Genomic DNA, 24,310 nt, shown 5'->3' with positions numbered 1-24,310 from the left:
GCTAAAAATAACCTAATGGGGTGACGCTGGCGGCTGCGGCCCGGGAAGGGTTAATGCTGCCGACGCTGGGCCGCGAGAGGGTGGGGATGGTAGTGGAGGCAGAACAGCAGGGCTGCGTCCCTGGGTGTGGCCGGAAACAAAGGAACCCCCGTCTTTACGCTTTGTCTCGGGGTGGGGAGCTGAGGGCGCAGCGGTCAGGAGCTGGCCCTCCGCGCCAGTTCCTGTCTGGCATCAAGGTGGAGCCTGACTGTTCCTGAGGGATGTGGACCACTGGAGCCCATGTATGCAGGAGCAGCCCGGGGCCTGGAGGCGGGATTCTGGGCGTGGTGGAATCTTCCAGGGTGACTCCTGAGGTTTGACTACTGGAGACTGAGCCTGCTCATTTATGCAAAATTCAGGCTCCTGGACAGTCGCAGGGCACCTGCCAGAGGGCAGCCTTGGGTAGGCAGAGGGATTTGACACTTCCACTCACCTGCCAGTGGCCTGTCCTGTATTGCAGGCCTATTTCTTTGAATCGGGGCAGCAAGGCTTTGCGGGTGGCATTATCCATGTAAAGCTCCCTGAGGCTGAAGCATGGGCTGAGGGCCTCCACCAGAGGGTCAGGAGGGAACCCAGGCCCCCTGTGTCCCCGGCACTGTTCTGCATCTGCCCCAGCTCTGGGCCGAGTCTTGAGTTAGAAAATTCCTCCTGGGCCCAGCCTCAGCTGTTGCCAGCAGGCCTCTGCCAAGCCCCCATCCAGAGGTGGTCACCACGTCTTCTCCGTCCCTCAGCTCTGCCCTCTGAGACATAGAGGTGTAGGTGGCCCATTTGTAAACACTGTAGTTGGTCGAGAATCACCAGAAGAGGTATGGTTGCTCCCTCCTGGGCAATGTGAGAAGAAGGCAGGTGATATTTGAGCAAGTCCCTGCCTTGGGACCCTCTAACCCTGCCTCCCAAGGGAACTGAGGCAGGTGATGGGGTCAGGGGTGATGCAGTGACTCAGGAGTTAGGAGCTCTGGTTTGAGGCTGTGTGCCCACAGCAGGTCTTTGCTGCTCTCAGGTCCCCAGTCTCCAAGGTGGAAACCTAACAGGATGGCCTGCAAGGCAGGTCTGTGGGATGCTGCCTTAGAAGGTGTGCAGTCCCAGTCTGCTAAGCTGAAGTGGTCACCGGGCCTACTGGCTCTCACCCTCTGGAGTGGAGATGCCTTGGCTTTTCCAGCCGATGGAGCTGGGTGTCTGATGCCTCTGAACCTCAGTGCTCTGCTGTACAATGTAGGCCCCTTCACAGGACTCCTGAACATCCTAGGTGACCCTGCCAAAGCGTTTAGTGTGCTAGGTGCATGATAAGGGCTTCAGATCTGCTGACAGGTCTTGCTGCTTTAGTTCTTCATGTGAAAACAATTAGTCAACTTGTACGTAAAGAGAAATCAAATGAGTGATTCCAGCAGCCTCTAAAGGTGGTTTCAATGAGCATGGGAAGGAGAGAGGCTGTAAGTTATGCTTAGTTCCTGGGAAAGAGGGCCTTGATGAGGATCATTTGTGTTCATTTGGCTCACATCAGCCAGAAGGGTTTGTGATGTTAAACAAATCAAAACCTTCAACAAATCAGAGAGGATCCACTTCTATGGGGCTTCACGGTAGGGCCTTTGATCTTCCTGAGGACCTTTTGCTAATAACACACATACACATGTTGTGACAGGAACCAGATCCCTGCCTTAAATGCCATGTAACAAATGGGTGAGCACTGTGGCTTTTCAAATGGCTGCACCTTAACCTGTTCCATAGTAGTCATTTGACAAGTTAATGCAAACCCATTGGCTGTTAATGGGTTTGTCAAATGACTGGGTTTGTCAAATGACTGCCGTGCCAGGCACAGTGCTGGGTGCCAGGAACAGTGGGAAAGAGATGAATGGGTTTGCCCTGGTCCTTCTAGAGCTTAGCCAAGGCTGACATTTCAGCCTGAAATGGTAGTGAAGTGTTAAAGGTATCACACGGAGGGGCAAAGGAGGCCCCAGCAGGGACACTCAGCCTGGTCCTAGGGGAGGCAGAGGGCACAGGAGGAGGGAGGGGTTCTTCGTGTAGCCCATGGGGCCCCAGAGGCAAAGGAGTTGGTGTGCTGGAGAAACTGAAGGAAAGACGGCATTGGGAGAGCCCACCCTCTGCTTCCCAGGGCAACCTCTGCATAGTTAGATCAAATCGTGAAGGCAGATGAGATGTTTCTGATAGCGACGGTGTGTGGCCTGTGGAGAGGCCTGGGGGCTTAGAAAGGATCAAGTGTGGTTCATGGGAAGAAGTGCTGGGGTAGCAGGCATAGCTCTCAGCTTCATCCCCAGGTCCCCACCTGCTTGTTGCTGAACCATCCTGTGCCCCTCTGAGCCTCAGCTGTCTCATCTACACAGTGGGGATAAGGGTGTAGCTTTGCCAATGAGTTCAGAGACTGGAGAGGTGGGAACTAGAGTGGGGGAGGTGAAGGGGCATCACAGGCAGGGGCACAGCATGGGCAAAGGCAAGGAGGCTGATCGTTCTGCTCATGTTGACGATGATGGTGGTTTCTTCCTCTTTTTTCCATCTCAGCCTTTTTCTGAGATAATATAGTAGCCGGTTAGAGATGGAAGAGTGAAAAAGCGGAAATACTTAGCTCCTGCCCGCAAGGACTGTTTGAAATATTTATAAAGCTCTCTTTCATGCGTGGCTTTTTTTTTTCTTTTAATGAATGGCACAGTTGGGGATTAACTTAGCTGAAGCGGCTTCTTGTGCCCACTGCAGTGAGTAGAGTATCCTGGGTGTGGCTCTGAGCAAACAAAGGCACATGGCTTCCTAGCCCTGCAGAAGCTGTTGGCTGTTAATAGAGCCACCGAAGAGGGGAGGCCTGCTCAGCTGTGAGAGGAGTAAGGAGTGTCCTCCATAATGATTACAGAGTATTGTTAAAAATGAAGCTTCATGAGTACCGATCCCATGTGTTTTTGCTCTAGTCCAAGCATTCAGCACAATTGCCATTACCTCTCACCTAGTTCTATGCATCGTACTGTGAGAAAGGCAGCCTAGGTAGATCATCCCTCTTTTCCAAAGAGTAAACTGAGGCTCAGAGAGATTCAGAGGCTTGTAAACGTTCTTCATTGGCCAGTGGAGGAAGGAGAGCTTACGTTCAAGCAGGGAGGGTAGATGGGCTGGTCTGCATGCTAGGAAAGCCACTGCCTGTGTGTGTGTGTGTGTGTGTGTGTGTGTGTGTATGTGCATAGTTGTGTGTGTGAGTGCCAGTGTGTGTCTGTATGTAAATGTAAGTGTATGCCTTTGGTGTGTAAATGTGTTTGTGTGTGGGGGTGTGTGTGTGTGTTTGATAAAACAGTGAAGATGACCAGAAAAGAAAGATCAAGTAAAAATCACATCAGGCTGAATAGTTGCTCTAATTTGCAAGTACACAAAAAACGTGTGAGGCCTATTATGCTTTTTCTCAAGGGTGACATTCAGCCTATCTATAGATACCCAGTTCATTCCCTGCCTTTTTGCACAAAGGATTTGAGATGTCCACAGTGATTTGTCATGCATATGGTGAAATCAGATGGAAGTCAAATAGCAGGACTGAGGATCAAGGAAGGACAGAACAAATGTGCCAGTGATGAGGACACTGGAGTGGCCATGATTAGTCATCCACTACTGACTCTGAGCATCTGTCATCCAGGGCAGAGAAGCAAACACCCTTCATGATGTCAAGGTCATGATCAGAGAGGGAGAGGTGGACCATTTTTAGGGAAAACATTATTTTGTTTAAATCAAGTTCTTAAAAATGTCTCAGAGGGGACATAAAAGTGAAAGTGACATAACTATGCCACCTTAACCCTGAATGCCCATTTATTCTAATGAACATGGCCAAGACTGAATACATGGAGCACACACAATACAACGAACATGAGTGTGCATGGCACATAGTAAATGTTTAACAGGTCATAGCTCCGTTCTGAAAACTCAGGCTGTGTCTTTGAGGAAATGAAAATTCAGAATGGTAGCTAACCAGCAGGTGTGGTGAGAAAGCATGTGTGTGTGTGTGTGTGTCCCTGATTTTAATGATCTTGCCATCTAAGTAACAAAGTGCATGTACATAAAACAACTTAAGAAAGACTAAAGGGTGCCTGTAATTCCAGCACTTTGGGAGGCCAAGGTGGGCAGATCACTTAAGGTCAAGAGTTTGAGACCAGCCTGGCCAACATGGTGAAACGCTGTCTCTACTAAAAATACAAAAATTAGCTGGGCATGGTGGTGAGCACCTGTACTCCCAGCTACTCGGGAGGCTGAGGCAGGAGAATTGCTTGAACCTGGGAGGCAGAGGTTGCAGTGAGCTGAGATTGTGCCACTGCACTCCAGCCTGGGTGACAGAACAAGACTCTCTCAAAAAAAGAAAAAAAAAAAAAGAAGAAGAAGAAAGAAAGAGAAAGAAACGAAGGAAGGGAGGGAGAGAAGGAGGAAGAGAGGGAGGGAGGGAGGGAGGCAGGCTGCAGAACAGGGCACAGGTGTCAGAGGAATTCAGAGAAGAGATGATTCAGCCCTGGCAGAAGGAATGAGAGGTGACTTCTTGGGGTTTGGGGGATGACATCAGCCATGTGTTAAGGGACTTGATTGGTGGAGGGAAGGGAAGGGCATGCAAGGTGGGTGGAATATTTCACACAACTGAATCAGAGGATGCAGAACTGGAAATACATGTGAATGGGTGGGGCTATGGGGGGATTCTATAAGGTTTTGGAAATCAGGCAGAATGCACCCAAGGGGATAGAAATAAGACGTGGGTTCTAAGTGTGTCTCAGATATGAATGGGTTATTTGATGTTGACCAAGTCACTTTCTCTCCTTGGGCCTCAGATTCCTTTTCTTGACAGGGAGAGGTTGGATTAGATAATTCAGTTCCAAGTTCTAGGCCACTCTGATCTTCTTCCGTGGTTAATAGGAAGACACTGGAAGTTCTTGAGGTAAGAGGCTGTTACTATGAAAGCAGCTTGTAGGAATGTGGATTCTGAACTCAGACTATCTGGCTTTGAATCCTGGCTGTTTTACTTACTAGCTGTGTAATTGGGACAAGTCACTTATTCTTTCTATGCATCAGTTTTCTCTGTACAGATTTATGTTTGGAAATCAGAATGATATTTCCTAAGATTTTTTCCCCATAGAATTAAATGACCTAATATGTGTAAGATGCTTAAAATACTGCCTGCACATAGTAAATGCAATGTGGGTTAGCTCTTATTATTATTACCGTGGGATGGTGTATTAGCTTTGCTCCATAGCACACAACCTAAGGTCTCAACAATATACGCTTATTTTTTGCTCATGCTACATGAGGGCTGTGGGTTGGCTGGAACTTTGTCCTGTTTACTGGTGGGTAGTGAGTCTGCTCTGTGCATCTCCTCACTTTGAGACCCAGGCTGAAGGAGAAGAAAAGCATAAGAGATTGGCAGCAACCTGAAATATCTTTAAGAACTTGTACTCAAATATAGCATATTTCACAGCTACTGACAGTGTACTGGCCAAAGCAAGTTGTATGATCAAGCTCTAAATCAGTGGGAGAGAAGCACAAAGTCAGTCTTTCTGGAGGAGATGTGAGGATTAAATGTGAAAGTCCAGACATGTGAAAGATGCTAAAACACACTCGTGGAAGCTGATGATGAGGTGGTCAGGAAGCACAGGGATTGGGTTGGAAGAAGAATCCCACTATTGGTTCTTAGGTTGAACTGGATTTGGGAGCAAGCTCCAAATTGAGGGGTCTCAATGGACAATAAGGAATAGATTGGAATGAGGGTGAGAGGCAAGGGACAAAGATAGAAATTAGGGGCCCATGTACAAAAGGTATTGGTAGAAGACAGAAAATTGCAAGCTATTTCAACACCCAGTGGTTCTCAGCCTGTGTGCTGTGAGCACAGTGGTGTACTGAAAAAAAATTCTCTGCAGATGTACTGCTAAATTTTGATCAGCATTTAAAATTTATGTTTACTACAACCAAGTTTATGAATTATTGTAGCATCTCGCAGGTGGAGCCCTGAGTATTCACAAGCAGAGAGATGTTGAATAGAGTCTAATTTGCTGTAAGTAAAAGTCAGCTCTTGCCATGGAAGAGGGACACCAGAGGACTTTGCCCTGAGGGCATATAAAAGAACATGGTGAGGGCAGTGGACAGCACCATGGTGCTGAACAGTAACCAAGTGTAATCACAGCTACTATAGACCTGTAAGACAGCCACAGTCACATGGTAGTGGGAGGGCATGGGGATGGTTGCAGACATACTTGGTGTAGTTTTAGATCTTTAATCCTTCAAGAATGCTGCAAAATTTTATATGATTTGAAAGTATGTCCTGAATACAGTAAGGTTGAGAACCATTGCCCTAGAGAGCTGTAATGACCAAATCATAGCTTTGCTCTGAGAAGAAACAACTCTGAGTTGGTGTTGGTAGTTTGGGAAGTGGAGTGGGATCTTGGATGCTTCATAGAGAAGTTGGTCTAGAAAACAAGAGCAAGCAGCTAAAAGGAAGAAAGCAACGTTTGTGGCTATATGAGGTTGCAGTTCCTCACTCCTTCGCTGGGCCTGTGTCCCAGGCATCCAGAGCATTCTCCTTGACCTGGCACACCATGTGTGGCCCTCTGCCTTTGTATTAGCTGTGCCCATTATCCATAGAGGATCCCTCCTCCTGGGCTGGGGGTGGCGAGCACTTTGATTCCAGTAACTTGGCTTGTTGCTCACATCTATCTGCTCCACTTGACCGAGGATACTTGGAAGACTGGGAATTGTCTGATTCTCCTCAGGAGCCCCTCAGGAAGACTGGGAATTCACAGTGGGGATGCCACACTGTGTGAGTGAGTGAATGGGGCCAAGATTGTGGCCTTCCTTGCTGAATGAGGTTTCAGCCACAACTGTGTTTAGTCTTCCTTAACAAGGCCCTATCTGTGGATTTAACATGAAGGTAGTTACTACGTAGAAGGAGAAGAAGGTGGCATGAGGAGTTTGGAGCTCAAAGAGAAAAGGTGTGGGGGCCTCTGAAGTGGTGTTTCCACAATGGGGAGAGGGCAGATTTGGTTTAGTAATGGGCTTCACTGCATTTCACATGGAATAGGAAGCTTTTGCAAAAGGTACTTTTTATACACAAGCGGGATCATCACATTGCACATCTTCGCCTCTCCCCAAGGCCTTGACTGAATAATGACCTGGTGTTGAACTTGGAGTCAATTCCATGGGAAGACTCATTGGATCTGATGCAGAATTGCATACGGCAAAAAGGTGGCTATTTGAGGAAATTTTAGACCTGCCCCCAGATTATGTATTTTTTAATCATACCATATCCATAAACCCTTAGGGCTTAAGGTTTAATAACATCTCAGCAAATGTTTGATTTCTATAACCTCAAGGTTGAATGGAACTTCTAAATTATGTAAAATTTTGTGTTGTACAATTAAGGAGGAAGAAAAATTGTCTGTCTATTGCTTCTCCCCTGCCCCCGCCATTCTCCCCTCAGTGCAGAAATTCCCAATAGGCTCTCTTTGCATACCTCCAAAGACAGGGAGATTACCACTTTACATGGCAACCTGCTTTACTCTTGTACAGCTCTGTTGTTGGAAAGCTCCTCTTTATGTAGAGTGGGATTCTGCCTCGTGCCCTACTTTTGTTCTCAGAATCTTCCCAAATTTCTTCTTCCACACTGCTATTCCTAGAGGCACTGGAAGATGTTTCTCCATTACTTAGGACCTTCTCTTTTCCAACACCACTCCAGTTCTTCATTCCTCCTCTAGCATGATTTCTGCATACGGTGTTAGGTTTTCCGTTACCTTGTTTCATTTTCCTTTCCTTCGATCTCATTTCTTTTTTGCTATATTTTATTTCTGAATGTGCAGAATAAAAAGCAATCCAAATAAAACTTTAATTACTGGGGACCTCTTAAACTAGTTCAAAGGCTTTCTAAGGCCATCAACTCCTCTGGGAAGCTGATAAAAGCAATCAAAGCTTTTTCCTGAGTCCTCAAATGCGTGAGCATTTGGCATAGAATGTTAGAGCATTTGGCATAGATTGTTAGACTTCATAGGCCAGTGTTCAGTGTATTGGGTGCTTTTACATATTATTTCAAGTAATCTTGTGAGGTAGGTATTTTGATGGGTTCCATTTATAGATGAGGAAACTGAAGCCAACAGAGATTAAGTATCTTGCCAAAGATCACCCTGCTAAGAAGCTATGTGGGAATAAGCTGCCGTCTCCGATGCCAAGAATTTCAGTCTCATGGGGGAAATAAGATACATTAAAATGAGCTGGAAAATGAGTGTCATGAACCAATGCTGACCAGAGATGCAAGCCTCATGTTATGGGAACTCCAAGGAGTGACCTTGTGATCCTGGACTCAAGACATTGCACGTGACTAAGGAGTTGGAAAGCAATGAGCAGAGCAGATGTGGCCAGAGATCCATGCTTCAGGGAGGCCATAGACGAAGGTACAGGTTGTGAAGGTGCAGTTAGGGAGGCAGAGTGTGGTGTGCATAGATAGATGTGGTGGGGCGCAGCCAAGAGAGGGCAGGGCTCAGGCCAGGAAGAGCCTAGGAGGTGTGCTTTGTCCTACAGATGAGGACAAGCTGGTGAAGGATTTTGAGGAGAGGCGACGCACGGTTGGATTTGCATTTCAGAAAGGTCACTCTGCCTATCATATGGAGCGGACAAGATATGTGGCAGGGAGATGGGGCGAGGGCTTACTGGGGGCAAGTGCACTGGGAGGTGAAAGTTAGCAGGTAGGTATTAGAACAGTTCCAGAGTAGATGCAACAAGATCTAAAAAAGAGTTAGGCTTGGGGTGGGACAGATTAGACAGAAGCTGAAAATGGAACTGAGCATTTTAATGAGATCTGTTACCCCACATTGCAAGGATTAAAAAAAAAAATAAGGCACTGTGTGAAGTGCTATCCGTGGGTTAATTCATTTCACATTCAAAATTTTCCTCTGCATTTGTTGGAAACAGAAGCACAGAGAGGTGAACTAACCCATGTGACACAGTTTGGAGGTGTGGGGCCACATAAGAGCCTAGGTAGTCTGCCCTCTGCACCCATGTCGTTAGGTGCAGTCTGACCTCTGCATTCATGTCCAAACATCGCCTCTGTTAAATGAGCATGCAGTGGGAGAGTAAATATAAGTACCTGGCTCCCAGGAGGCATCGGCAATGTTTATTAGGTGATAGGTCTCTGCATGTAATGTCTTTCCCCTAGAAAGCCTTTTGCAGTTTTCAGAAGCCTTTAATCTGCCTTAACCACTTTTGACCACATTCACAATAATCGTGTCAAGAGGGCAGGGGAGGTGCCAGGCCTGGAGTATGTACTTGATAAACACTGAACAGATAAGTGTAGTCTATTGCTGCCTGTCCCTGTTTTACAGAGGGGGGAAATGAGGCTCAGATGCATCAACTAGGTACACTGAAGAGAACACTGTACTAGTCTCACCACCGAGAGGCGGTGGGGTGGTCTCTGTATAGGTGCTAGGTGGAATTCGGTTCAAATCTTTGCTGCTGTACCATCTCTTGGCTGTGTGACCTTGAGCAAATTACTTCTGAGTTTCCTCACTTGTCATACTTATTCCCACTTTTAAGGTGATTTAAGAATTAAAAATGAAAACCCATGTAATGCAGAACTGATCCTTAATATGAGTTCAAGGAATGTGCACTTCTTAAGGCAAAGGAGTTCTATCCAGATTTCTTTCTATAGAGCAAGAAGCACAGACCAGAACACAGAGAAACGGGTCAAGTCACCGATCACACATGCAGCTAGCATCATCTTTCCCCATGCAGCGTGCAGGCCCACTCTTGGGGTTGTGACAGAGGAGTGCTGTTTTAAAATCAGATATTCAGTCCATCAGGGAGTGCTCCCTGAAAGTCTGCTGGTACAATGGGATCTGAAATTGTGCGCTTATAACTGCAGTTGTCATGGAAACAGGCATAAGCTCGGGAAAAAAAAATCCTGCAGTCCATGGGGACCACCTGTATCTCCATTCATGAAGCGGGGAAAGCCACACTGTCCCCTATCCATGAGAGGGGGAACGAATGTGTGTTAATTAGATTCAGGCTTATACCAGTTGCCACTTCGTGGATTGCATGCCTGGATAGTGTGGCAAAGGGCCACTGGCTGACAGGCTGTCCCCGGAGGCAAAATCAAAGGCAAATGGATGGTTTCTGTGAATAAATATGAGTGTGCAGCTGAATGGGATGGCAGCATTTGCCGTTTCAGGGAGGCCAGAGCGGAGAGCTTGCTGAAGGAGAAGGCTCTGGTTATTCAAGGTAGGGACCAAGCCATGGAAGTTTGATGTATTTGAGCTGTAAAACCTCTCATGCAGCAAACCCTGTGACTCCCAACACAGAACCTTTCCGATGTATTAATTCGCTTTGATGCAATGATGCTGCCTAACAAGCATCCCCCTAGACCCTGTGCCTTACAGCAACAAATATTTATTTGTGGCATTGGGTTTGTGGGTGGTAGGTGCTTAGCAGGGCTCAGCTTGATTTGTCTTCAGTCTTCTGTTGGGGTCAGGTGTGCTCCTCATATCCTGTCATTTTGGGGCTGCCATTCCTTGGGTCCTGTGGTTTTCATGGCCGGGGAGTGGACTGTCAGGGAGAGCTGAACCCACCTGCCCCTCAAAGCTTGTGCTCGGACTGGTGCACCCCCAGCCAAAGCAGGTCACATGAGCAGCACACCCACTGTCAGCGGGGCAGGGGGCTGCACTGCACCCACTTTGGGTGAGGACTTGCCACAGAGGGTCTGTGTTGAAATTTTCTGGGGATGTTTGTTAATAATATAAATTCCTAGCTTGTAATCTAGATCTGGTGAATGAATATCTTGATAAAAGCCCCGAAGGGAATTTTTAGCAGGCAATTCCAGGGCATTTTGAGGACCAGCTGGGCCATGGTGTCATGCTGTCAGTTTTCGACAGGGGGTGGGGGGTGGCAGGGGGGTATGCCTACCAATCATCTTGAAGTTTTGAATGGTGAATGTCAGCCTCAATGTCATGAGTATGTGGTTTTAAAGGACTAAAAACTTTCAAAACCCACCTTGACATTTCCTTTGTTCTAAAAGAAAGCGGTTCCCCCTGCATTCAATGCTTGGATAAGCACATTTCTACAAAATGGGCTCCCTTGATCTTTTTGAGGCTCATTTCTCTGCTTGCTCTTTGGAAAGAAAGGGTTTCCTCATCTTTCCATAAGAGACTGGTCTTTTAGTTACCCTGAGCTTTCCTGCCCTTCCCACTGAGGAATCAGGCAACCTCATCTGAATTTGTGTGGCCTCTGAGACCCTATGTTGACACCCGCCTGTTCATGACTCCAATGACTGCCCTAGTGGAGCAGTTGGGGGCCATGGGAGCTGCTTGCCCTCACCCCAACTTCCTGGGGTGGAAGAATTAAAGTATTGGAAGTAGTGTCAGGTCTTCATTTACCAACACTGAGAAGTACTTGAAGCCAGCTATGTCCAGTTGGAAACATAAATCATGATTATTTTGACTCTGCAAGGCCAAAAGAAGAATTTCTGAAACAAGACTTTTTAAAGAAGCTGAGAAAGAAAAGCAGTAAGAAACTACAAGGTTGGATGTGGCAGGGGGCTGAGGGGTCTTCAGCGTCAGGGTTTGGAGAAAACTCAGTCTCTGTGCCCAGTGTCAATTCAGGACCGCGGACAGCACCAATCCCCACCTGTTCCTCACCTACCCACAGTACCTGGAACTTTCAGAAGACGGTGTCTCTGTATCTAATATTTATTTGGCTGGGATGTTTCCTTTCTCCTCTCCCAATTTTTCCAGATTTCTGAACTCCTATTTATATTTTGGAACTCAGCTCAATTTTCCCCTCCTTGATGACATAGCCACAGTCTTTTCTCTGTCACTGTAATAACAGCTTTGGTTCTCTGCTATTTTCCAGATAGCCAAGGTTGCTAAACCAGTGATTTTTGGATAAAGGTTGATTGGATAAGAATAGCATCCCATCTCTTTTTTTTTCTAAAATCTAGACCTTAATAGATTTTGTATGCCTTCTGACAGCCACCTTCATGGTGGAGATGACAGATTTATTCCCACTCTGCAGGAGGGAGAACAGAACCCGTGGAGGTTTAATGCCTCACTCAGGAATAGACAGTGATGCAGAAAATTCACTGTCATCCAGAACCTCCCCTCTGAGCTGAGGCTGACTGCGGTTGCTGCTGTTTGTTTTTTTGTTCTATGGATAAAAATGCCTGAAGCTTTAAAGGCTAGTTTTTGTAAGCAGAGCTCAACCTAATGCTTAATGTTTGTGAAAAGAACAAAAGCGTCCTGCCACTGTCAGCTCTGTCCTCCCAGTGGGGGCTGGATGGGAGATAACAGTAGGTTTGGAGAAGAATCCCTTTCTCCTGCCTGGCTGCTCCTCTGACTCATGAGCTATTTGGCAGTAGAAACACGGCTGCAGCCCAGCAGGGTTTTGGTAGAGTCTTCATGAGGATGCCCTCCTGCATCATCTGTAGTGTGCAGGCTTTGCACTTGCCAGACTTCTCTCCCAGTCAGTGGGGTTAGGTTTTCAGGAATTTGAAAAGCAGAAAAGAGAGATTTATTATATGTCCATCTATGCTTTTCTCCCTTTGTTTCTCTGTTCTCTCCTTTCTTTCCTCCTCCTTCCATCTTTCATTTCCTCTTTTTTTTTTTTTTTTTTTTTGAGACGGAGTCTCGCTCTGTCGCCCAAGCTGGAGTGCAGTGGCGCGATCCTGGCTCACTGCAAGCTCCGCCTCCTGGGTTCACGCCATTCTCCTGCCTCAGCCTCCCGAGTAGCTGGAACTACAGGCGCCCGTCACCGCGCCCGGCTCATTTTTTGTATTTTTAGTAGAGACGGGGTTTCACCATGGTCTCGATCTCCTGACCTTGTGATCCGCCCGCCTCGGCCTCCCAAAGTGCTGGGATTACAGGCGTGAGCCACCGCGCCCGGCTCATTTCCTCTTTATCCTTTTTTTTTTTAAATCTCATCTTCCTTTTCTCTCCTTTGCACTCCCTCTGTCTTTTCAAACTTTCTCTTTCTACTTTCTCCTTCCCTTGCCTCTTGTCTGTTGCCTCCCTCTTCCCCTCCTGCCCAGCAAACATCTGCTAAACACTGTGTAAGGTTCCTGGCTGGTTCCTGAGGATATAGAGATGAAATACGCAGAACTCCCCCGGCCATGAAGGGGTGTCCACCTCAATGAGAGATGGGCACACTGGGGGAGGGCTGTGCATTGGGAGAGGGCTGTGCATTATACTGGCAGTTAGATCATGGGGGTGGACCCCAAAGTCTCCGTAGGGGAAGCCAATTACTCCAGATCCACTTCCTTTTGCATTCCTAACAGAGAATTTTGTAGTTTGCATTTTCTCCTTACATTTTATTATCTAGCACTTTTGTTCGTGCTTAAAACTTCCTGGAAAATATTTTAGTAGCTGTAGTAGCTGAATGATACCTCATTACTGGTGTGGTTATACCATTGTAATTAATTCTGGATCACATCTTTGTGTGTCATTGTTTGACCCTGTTTTGGACATTTTCTGGAGGACGAATTCCCAGCACTAAATTTATGGGTCAAAGGACATGAACATTGTTAAGGCCTTTGATACCTGTTGCAAACTTGGCTGCCACATGTTCTTACTGAGGAATCCCAGCTTTGAGGAGAAGATAAAGACGATTTCTCCCACTTCTCCCATTTCCACCCAGCGCTCATGCGATGTCTTGTCTTGGAAACATTTCTATGTTCTGGTTCCTCCCCGATGAAAACCCCTCCATGACCTTCACCACGGAGCCCAGACTCCCCTGTACACACGGCACTGGGGTCCCTGAGATCTGGCTTCTGCAATCGTTTCCACATTCCCCGCTTTGAGGTCACCCTTCAGCCAAAGGAAACCACTTACAGACCCCCAGGCATGCCAGGCTGCTTCTGACTTCTGTGTCTTTCCCCATGGAATATGGTCTGGATCTGTGTCCCCACCCAAATCTCGGGTCGAATTGTAGTGCACAGTATTGGAGGTGGGGTCTGGAGGGAGGTGATTGAATCGTTGGGGTGGATTTCCCCCTTTGGTGCTGTTCTCGTGATAGTGAGTGAGTTCTCAGAAGATCTTGTTATTTAAAAGTGTGGCACCTCCCCACTCTCTCTCTTCTTCCTGCTCGGCCACGTGAGGTGCTCACCCCCCACCCCCCATTTTGCCTTCCGCCATGATTGTAAGTTTCCTGAGGCCTCCCCAGAAGCCGAGCAGATGCCAGCACAGTGCTTCCTGTACAGCCTGCAGAACCATGAGCCAATTATCTTTTCTTTTCTTTATAAATTACCCAGTCTCAGGCATTTCCTTATGGCATTGTGAGGACGGACTAATACACCGTGTGCTTCCCTCTCTCGGGATCTGTTTTTGCCTTTGCTGTGTGGCTAATACCTACTCAGCCTCCAAGCTCAGAGGAAATGCTTTTCCCCTTAGCAGGGTTGATGTAGAGGCTGCCTCTGTGCTCTGTGGCCCTCTGCACTTCCCACACTGGGGGCAAAGGCCAGCTGTTGATTCAGCGTCCCTCACTGGCCTGAGCACCCCTTGAGGACACAAGCTGCATTTAAGTTGCTTACACCCATCCTTAAACAACGATTTATAGTGTGGAGTTCTAGCCACAGAAAAGGACAGAGAATGAACAATGAGCTGTTCACCTGCCAGACCTGGGCTCAGGAAGCACTTCAAATACACTTCTAGGACGCAGAGCCCAGAGGAGCCTTTGGGAGGCCGAGGTGGGTGGATCACCTGAGGTTAGGAGTTTGAGACCAGCCTGGCCAATAATGGTGAAACCCCGTCTCTACTAAAAATGCAAAAATTAGTTGGGCTTGGTATCCCAATCTTATAGACGAGGAAACGGAGGCTTGGTAAATCACGTGGATAATAAGTGGAGTCAGGATCCAAACCCACCTCTCAGTATGGACGTTTTGCTTTTAAGCGGTGCTGACACAAGAACATGATTTGCTTTAGGTCACTGCTGTCGCCGTGGAAGGAACTGGCATCTCTGACATGCCCGAGCTAATCAATTCAGCTGTTAGACTTTGGCTGAGTTTTTAATGAAATCTTTATTTCTTCAAGGTTTATACGTAATAATTTTTTTTTGAGATGGAGTCTCGCTCTGTTGCCCAGGCTGGACTGCAGAGGCGCGATCTCAGCTCACTGCAACCTCCACCTCCTGGGTTCAAGCAATTCTCCTGCCTCAGCCTCCTGAGTAGCTGGGATTACAGGTGCCCGCCACCATGCCCAGGTAATTTTTGCATTTTTAGTAGAGACAGGGTTTCATCATGTTGACCAGGCTGGTCTCAAACTCCTAACCTCAGGTGATCCACCCATCTCAGCCTCCCAAAGTGCTGGGATTATAGGTGTGAGCCACTGCATCCAGCCTAGTTTTTACATAATAATTTTTATGCAGAGCATACCATTTTTCACATCTGCTGTTTTCCCCTCACAGTAATCGTGTGAGAGGCAACAGACAGCACTGGTACTTTTTTTTGTAAGTGTGTGAATTTGGTATTATTAATTTAAAAAACATACATTATGTAACATTTACATTTTTTGGTATACAGTTCTGTGCACTCGTATTTCCTGCATGAGAAAGGCAGCCTTAGAAGGCAAGGCCCGTTGATCTTAGAACTTGTGGGGGGTATTCTAAGTTCTATCTTTTTATGAGGTGTCATGGATTCTAGAGTTTGAGAATGTTTAGACATGGGACAGAAGCGTGGCTTGGTGGCTGGAATGCTGGACAGGCCATTAGGAACCCTTGGCTCTAGGCTGCACCCTTACTAGTTGTGTGAACTTGGAGGTCACACCTGTCTGTGGAGCTCATTTCCATGCGAGGTGGAATCAGACCTAACATTCCGCACGGACCGTTCAGTGCACATGGCCACAAAGCGCGTAACTCCTTCAAAGCCCGTTTCCCACAGTCTCTTCTGTGGGAAAGTATCTCTTCAGATTTTCCACACCACAAAGGGACCTGAGTTTGGAAAAGATATCAACTCAATTCTCCTCTGGAATATCCATATCAAATATCAGCAGAGGCAAGGATCTGAAAAGTTCTGTCATAAAGACATCATTGCTTCCGTTTAACCCACAGATTTCTTTTTTTTTTTTTTTGGTGGGGGTGGGAGGGCGGAGTCTAACTATCACCCAGGCTGGAGTGCAGTGGCGCGATCTCGGCTCACTGCAAACTCCGCCTCCCGGGTTCACGCCATTCTCCTGCCTCAGCCTTCCAAGTACCTGCGACTATAGGCGTGCGCCACCACGCCCAGCTAATTTTTTGTATTTTTAGTAGAGATGGAGTTTCACCATGTTAGCCAGGATGGTCTGGATCTCAATCTCCTGACCTTGTGATCCGCCTGCCTCAGCCTCCCAAAGTGCTGGGATTACAGGCGTGAGCCACCGCACCCAGCTTTAACCTAGAGATTTCTAAACTCACGGCACCGGGGAACCCCTGTCTGGGCCCGTACCTACTAAAGTCTCTCTGAGCTTGGGTTCTGAAGCACATGGCTTTGAAAATGCTTGTTTAAGAGGCAAAGGAACTACTAATTTTAAGAAAGAACATGAAGAGGTTGAATCAGCGCTTGGCTTCCTATGGGCTTTTTTTTTTCGGAAGTAGACCAGCACCTGAGAGACACTAAGGGCTTGGAGCCCTGGGCGCCCCTGCTTGCAGTGTCTGGTGGTGGTAGTTGGGGAGGGAGTGGATTTGAACACGAGCTCCACCATGTGATTCTAGGAAGAGCATAGCAGGTTGGGCCAATCTTCTGGCACACAGTGCATTAAAATGCCACCTTCCAGGCTGAGCCTGAAAAGCCCCCTATTAAATGTGACAAGGCAGACGGGTGCCTGCAGGGTGGCCGTGTTCCGGAAGCCATGCACCAGCTGCTGGTGACTTATGTTTCCTGTTCTGGAGCCGGAGAAACATGCACGCCAGCTTGTGGGTGCTTCCTGGATGTGCAGAGCCCGGGCCTCTTTTTCCCATTGGTCCTGGAATGCCATCAAGAGGCTTGGTGAGTTTCCTCCCTGGGGATGCACACATCTCTTTTAGGATACAGATAGGTCGTGGGGCCTAGGAGCAACTTACCTTGAAGCATCTTCCTCCAGAGACCCTCCTGCTGAAGAACAGGATGTGCCTTGTCACACTGCTTTTCCTCCACTCCCAGCTGTGACGTCTTTCTCTCCATCTTCACCCATTCATCTGTCAGGAATCAGTTCAGTCACCCAGACAGCCAGCCTGGCTGTGTCCAAGATGCCAGAGAGGCAGCAGTGAAGAAAACAAAGTCCGTTGCCTCCGTGGAGCTCACGGTCTAGTAAAGACAAGTTTACTATGCAAACTCCAGGCAGTGCCGTCCCCACCAACACCCGTGTCATGCGTCCCTGGGGAGTTGTGTCCCGCACAGCCAATGGGGTAACACGCCAAAGCTGTGATTCCGGTGCGGCAAGTCACATTTTAGACAGACCTAGAAATACATAGTCTGCCAGATGTGCTGTAAGTACTATGAATACATAAAACGGGTAAGGGATGTAGGGTCAGCTGGTGGGGTGGTGGCGTGTGTTGTCCCAAACGGGGCAAGTTGAGGGGACAGCACTCAGATAAGTAACATCAAGCAGGGCCCAAAGGAAGTAGGAGCAGGAAGACTGCCAGGATCCTGGGACTCCAGATGAACTGGGGTCTCGCTGCCCGTGGCTTTCACTCTGAGGGAAATATGATTCTGATGCAAGAAGCTTTGGGCAGCTAACTGCATGATGTGTTTCTGATTCCTTAGTTTGGGTTAAACTCTTCTTCTCTGGGCTTGCAGGGCATTGTGGCGGATGCTATAAGACCATGGGACCTGGTCCAGGGGAACACTGAAGTGCCTTCTGTACACTTCCTCAGATGGCCTTTGCAAGATCAAGCTCTAGTTGCCCACAGTGCTAGCCAGGTCAATATGCACTCTATTGAACAGGATACCCTCCCTGCAGTCCCTGGAACCACCTCCCAGATGCACCACTTGCCTCCAGGTTCTTGAGTGAGGCTCTGCTATCAGAGCACCACCTACTGTGGGTTGTTCTTGTCAGTTTACTTTTTTTTTTTTTTTGAGACGGAGTCTCGCTCTGCGCTCGCTGGAGTGCAGTGGCACCATCTCGGCTTACTGCAAGCTCCACCCCCCGATGCAATGAGCTATGATCATGCCACTTTACTCCAGCCTGGGTGATAGAGCAAGACTCTGTCTTGAAGAAAAGAAAAAAGAAAAGGAACACAAATTAACAAACATTAATAATAAAAAAGAGTGCTTAGTGTTTTCATGCAAAGAATGGGGCACTCCTTTTGGAAAGGAGTTTGGTCATCTTTATCAAGCGCTGTAAATAAGGTTTATGTCGTTTGCCCCAGTTGTTAAGCTTCTGAGAGCCTTGCCTAACAAATCATTCAAACTAAGGAAGGAGTTTTATGCACAAAAATGTTTTTTGCAGCAATACATATCACTGTAAAAACCAGAAAATAACTTCAGTAACCAACAATGGGGGAATTATTAAACAATTTATTATGTATCCCTAAGATGGAATATTTTATGATTATTTTAAAAATATAGTCATGAAGCGGGGGGGTCAGGCGCAGTGGCTCACGCCTGTAATTAATCCCAGCACTTTGGGAGGCTGAGGCAGGCAGATCATGAGGTGGGGAGATCAAGACCATCCTGGCTAACACGATGAAACCCCGTCTCTACTAAAACTACAAAAAATTAGCCGGGCATGGTGGCGGGTCCCTGTAGTCCCAGCTACTCAGGAGGCTGAGGCAGGAGAATGGCGTGAACCCAGGAGGTGGAGGTTCACGCCAAAGGCCCTGTCTCCAAGATCGTGCCACTGCACTCCAGCCTGGGCGACAGAGGGAGACTCCGTCTCAAAAAAAAGAAAAAAAAGTATATGTATATATATACATAGTCATGAAGAATGTGCGGCAAGTTGGGATGTGATTATGGTAAAATGCAGGAAGGACAGAATTGTGTTCTTTTTGGTTCCCATAATATTCTGGTTTCTGACTTGCATATCATTCCCTCCGCCCGGAACACTCCATATGGTGAAGCTTTGTTTGTGTTTATGCATAAACATGTTTATGGCTGAGTTCCATTCTGGAATGGTATTGACAAATAGAAGAGGGTTGAAAGCCTAGGTCTGTGCCCTTAGGATAGGCTGGGGGATTGAAAACGCCCTTTGGAGAACATCATCTGAATACATGAATATTTATATAGACATATTCATACAGTCCTGTTTGTGTGTGTGTGTGTTTATCCGCCTTCCTCTAATGACACATCCATTTATCTATCTATAGTCATACAGAGTGTAGATATAGGAAATACAAATAGATTGTTTTTTAGACTTATTTTCTGGGTCTGCGCTTTCTCTGCCCAACCCCCCAGATAAGGTTGGCAGCGCTTTTGCTTGGCTTCCATGGCAGGTCCCCAGTCTTCTCCTCTTCAACCCCACATACCCTATGACTTGATAAACATCTGTCTCTCCATCTGTCAACCCCGGAAAGCAGATTCCAGCTCTATGCCTGGTCTCCTCTGGCACTCAGAGCATCAGTTGGTAGCTGATCGGTGCTTGGATGAGTGAGCAGATGTGTGCACTGTGGGGAAGAAAACAGAGGAAAAAGGGTGGGGAGACATCAGAATGTCAACCGGGAGTTATACTGGGAAAGTGGGGTTTTTAGTCTCTTCACTATCTTTTAAAATGTCTCTCAGTTGATCATTATCATATGTAATAATACCTTGATAACTCCCTGTTCTACAAATGACCCAGTTTCTTCAACAAATGAATGACATTCAAAAGGGAGGAGGGGCCAGTGCAGATGCCGACAGAGACTGCCGAGATGATGAGGCAGGTGTGCTATGGGGTCTGGTATGGCTCTTGATTCAAACCTTCCAACTACAAAAAGACATCCATGAGTCAATCAAGGAACATTGAACAGGGCCTGATTATTGACTGATAGGGAAGCTATTAAATTAATTGGGTTCGTTGGGATAATGGATTCTGGTTTTGTTTCTTTAAAAAGTCTTTACCCCTTTCCTGTTTAGAAAAAAAAAAAAAAAGTGCATCTTGCTGCCCACACTCATTTCTCGGGGCAAACGGGAAGTGGGTTAGCAGTGAGAGAGATCTAGTAAAGTATTTCTAGGTGGAAAGATGCAGTGCTTGGACTTTGTTTTAAAACATCTCAGCAAAAACAAAACAAAGTGAGAGGGGAGAAAGGTGAAAGGAGAACGGGAAGTGTTGGATAGAGAAGTATTGAAGCTGGTGATGGATCTGGGATGGGGGAAGTTCAATGCCTTTACTTTTGAAAATATTTGATAATTCTTTCATTAGAAATTAAAAAGAAAAAAATTTCTCCTGGCTTTTCTCCAAGGAACCTTAATACTTTGCCTTGCTTTGCAGAGTGACCGACTCCTCATCAAAGGTGGACGGATCATCAACGATGACCAGTCCCTTTATGCTGACGTCTACCTGGAGGATGGACTTATCAAGTGGGTTGATCAAAACAGACCTTTTAAGAAACCTGTGTCGCCAGGCTGCCTGGCCTTAGATGGAACGGAAGGCTGGCATTCTGCCCTAGAATGACAGGGCTGTGTACCTGTATTTCAGGGGTAGAGACCTCACAGAGGTTGGGGGAGGTGCACACTGTGGGTGGACAAGGGGCTGGCATTTCTCAGGTGCCCCCCTGGGCTAGGCTCCCTGCCACATAGCTGAGGCAGCTCCTCTCATGCAATGCTCACACAAAAGCTGCAAAATGCAGACATGTTTCCTGTTTTGTGGTTTTGGAGGCAGCAGGCCAATGAGTCTGGGTACCTGGCCCCATATGATGGGGTGAGTTAGGGTCAAGGCCCGGATTCCACCCTAAGACAACTGAATTCACAGCTCTTCCTTCCACCTACCCACAGTTTCTGGAATTGGGTTGAGGGGAGCAGGGAGGAAGGAGGAATGTGTGGCTTCCAAGCCCGGCCTTGGCACTTAAAGAAAAGATGGATGTTGGGGCTGGAGTTTCCTTTACTTTCTTCTCATTGGCTCCCTCTTCAGTCCTGCTTACGACAACCCAGGTGTCTTAGCCAGCTCTGGCTGCCGGAACAGAATGCCACAGGCTGGGTGGTTTAAATAGCTGCAGTTTATTTCTCACAGTTCTGGAGGCTGGAAGTCCCAGATCAAGCGGCCATCAGGGTTGGTTCTTCCTGAGGCGTCTGTCCTTGGCTTGCAGACACCACCTTCTAGCTGTCCTCGGGCCCTTTCTGTGTGTGTGCACGCTCCTGGGGGCTCTTCTCCTAAGGACACCAGTCTTGTTGGATTCTGGCCCCACTCTTGTGGCCTCATTCAACCTTAATCACCTCCTTAAAGGCCCCGTCTCCAAAGGTAGTCCCATGGGGGTGGGCTGGGGCTTCAACATAAATTTTGGGAGACAAAATTCTGTCCATAATGCCAAGCAGGGGTCTGTAGGTGGCCTTCCTTTTTTTTTTTTTTTTTTTTTTTTTTTTTTTGAGACAGAGTCTCACTCTGTTGCCCAGGCTGGAGTGCAGTGGTGCAATCTCAGCTCACTACATACAACCTCCGCCCCCCGGGTTCAATCAACTCCCCTGCCTCAGCCTCCTGAGTAGCTGGGACTACAGGCATGCACCACCATGCCCGGCTAATTTTTTGTATTTTAGTAGAGATGGGGTTTCACCGTGTTGGCCAAGATGGTCTCGATCTCCTGATCTCGTGATCCACCTGCCTCAGCCTCCCGAAGTGCTGGGATTACAGGTGTGAGCCACCGCGCCCGGCTGGCCTTAACATTTTACTGGTGGGTGAGGATCGGTACAGTTCTCCTTCTGTGAGTTGTACCCTGGATTTGCTGGGTGCTCAGCCTCTTCCCTTGAAATCTGGAAGAGGAGAGAAGGACACTGTTTCAGGATCCAGCATGAGTGGTTGGCACAAGAAGGAAAGGCAGAGGGGAATTGGAGCTAGGGGAAGGCAGAAAGGGATTGATACCATTAACAGAATCATCCTGGGGCTCGTGTGGGCTTTGGGTATGATGATGCAGGAGGAGGAGGAGGAGGCTGGGGGAAAGGGGCTGTGGAGTATTGGGGGCATTGAAAGAGACTACATATGCAAATCACCCAGCGAAGAGGGGTACCCAGAACAGTTGAGCCCTCCCTGCCTCCCCCTAGCTCACCCCCCAGTTGTAGTCCTAAACTTTGACCATTTCAAGTCCAGCTCGGGCCTCCCCTCCTCTGGCTTCATTCCTTGCTTACTCTTCTGGCCATAATGAAAACTTGGGACTCACAGGACTTGCCAGGCTGCTGTCACCTCAGAGCCTTGCACCCATCAGTCCCCTGCCTGGAACGCCTTTTCTCCCTGCCCCTGTGCCTTCCCCTCATCTCTTGTTTGTCCTTGTGGGCCCAGCTCATGTGACTCCTCCTCCAGGAAGCCTTCCTTGACCCCAAGATGGTGTGGGGTGCATCCCTCCGTCCCCAGAGCCCGTGAGCTGCTGTCTGTTGCAGCCCTCGTCACACTGCATTGCTCCTTGACCAGGGCCTTGCCTCGTGGCCCCCACCCTGGGGCCCAGCACCAGGCCTGCGGAGTAGGTCCTGGAGCGCCAATTCAGAGAAAGCATAAACAAATGAATGTTGGCCATCAGGTGGTGAGGATGCTCCTGTCAGCTGCAGGGCACCTGGATCCCGAATGGTTAGGAAGGCAGATGGGGGGTGGGGAAGGGTGTCAGGATGCGTCAAAAAATGAGGTTTTCTAACTCAACCATGGCTTAGATATAGAGAAAGCAACTCCGAGGGAGCACCCCTTTGTGTGGGGGTTTTGGGCTTCTGGAGCCTGAAAGGTAAAATGACCCTTAGAATGATCTCGTGGGCTCCCTGCTCCCACACACCACCTGCTGCTTTGATCTGACCACATCCACGCCCGTCCTTCCCGGGCCAGGCCCCCTTGTAGAGGGCCTGCAATCCCAGGGGGTATACAGATGGAGCAAGTGGCCATGGGTTGAGCTGCATTCATTAAGTGCCTGCTGTATGTATGAACATCAAGAATCCTAGGACTCCGGCTAACCTGGCTGTTGAGGAAATATGCAGTTTCCCTAAATTCATTATCTGTCAGCCCCTCTTGGTCGTAAACCCCTTTTACTTGAATCCGTTGCTGACAAGCTCTCTGAGTGTCAGCAGTTCTCCTCTGGCCTTGTGAAGCTGAGCGAGTGACAGTGACCGAGGCCTCACACGGCCCTCGGGTGTTTCTTCTGAATGTGCATCCTGCAGGCGGAGAAGGGTAGGTGTGGAAGAGCCAGGGACCAGCTGTGCTCACCCCAGGGACCACCTGGCACGCAGAGGCACAATTATTCTCCTCCACTTTAATTAAACCCCAAGAATCCTTTAATTTTGTGGCCATTTGCCAAGTTTTGTTAAGAGCCACTCAGCTGTCGTGATTCATTGGATTATGATTCATCGGGGTTTCCATTTAATTCACTTAGCCTTGGTGAATCAGGTGCCGGTGGTTGAGAGTTTCTTCTGCACTGTGGGGTGATGGTGTTGGGGGAGGGGCATCTGTCTCATTCACTGAGCTGAGCTTCCTGTCTCCTCTTTCCCTTTCAAGCACGTTGCTATTGAGCACCATTCAGTGAGTCCCGTTTAGTTTAATCCCAGTTCAGGGAGAATCTGGCTTCTATATACGGGAAGCAGGGCAGCAGTAAAGCCCGCTGGTCAGAGCTCTGATCTTAGTCTTGAGTAGACCTGGGCTTAAATCCAGGCCCATCACTGACTTGCTGGGTGGCTTTGGATGAGTCACTACACCTCTCTGAGTTGTGTTGTCCTCTTTTGCAAAATGGGAATACCTCCTACCTCACAGGGCTGCTGGCGGGAGACCAGAGAGGGTTTGTTAAGAGGCTATGATTGTGCCTGGTAAGAAAGAGCCTCTGGCTGCAGAGATGGCACTCATTGTTGAACATTAAGCATCTTAGGACTGTGGCCAACCAGGCTGCTCAGGAAATGTGCTATTTCTTTAAAAAAAAAAAGAAAGAAAGAAAGAAAAGCCAGGCATGTTTGCTCAAACACTTTGGGAAGCCAAGGCAGGAGGACCCCTTGAGCTCAGGAGTTCCAGATCAGCCTGGGCAACATAGGGAGATCCCATCTCTACAAAAAAATAAAAAACAAAATTAGCTGGGCATGGTGGTATACATGCCCGTAGTTCCAGCTACTTGGGAGGTTGAGGCGGGAGGATCGCTTTGAGCCCAGCAAGTGAGGCTGCAGTGAGCCATGACGTGCACTACTCTACTCCAGCCTGACTGACAGAGATCCTGTCTCAAAAATAAATAAAAGAACCTCTCATCAGAGTACTTGTTGGCC

General features: G+C 47.9%; 1 protein-coding gene across 3 annotated transcripts in view; it reads left to right on the top strand.

Annotated features, from left to right (window-relative positions):
- Nucleotides 1-24,310, top strand: part of CRMP1 (collapsin response mediator protein 1) — a 74,426-nt gene that overhangs the window by 2,730 nt on the left and 47,386 nt on the right. Inside the window, exons 1-2 of one of the 3 annotated variants that reach the window (XM_012002134.1) lie at nt 1-281; nt 20,376-20,464. In XM_012002134.1, coding sequence (XP_011857524.1) covers nt 261-281; nt 20,376-20,464 — 110 coding nt within the window. In that variant the 5' untranslated portion in view covers nt 1-260. Of the gene's footprint in view, nt 282-17,295; nt 17,317-20,375; nt 20,465-24,310 lie in introns of those variants that run through there. The other 2 variants (XM_012002135.1, XM_012002133.1) reach the window with 2 other exon arrangements.

Source organism: Mandrillus leucophaeus, unplaced genomic scaffold (genome assembly GCF_000951045.1).
Source record: "Mandrillus leucophaeus isolate KB7577 unplaced genomic scaffold, Mleu.le_1.0 Scaffold68, whole genome shotgun sequence".
Classification (NCBI taxonomy): Eukaryota; Metazoa; Chordata; class Mammalia; order Primates; family Cercopithecidae; genus Mandrillus; species Mandrillus leucophaeus.
The sequence above is the reverse complement of the archived record's forward strand: the minus strand, read 5'-3'. Positions and strand labels throughout refer to the sequence as shown.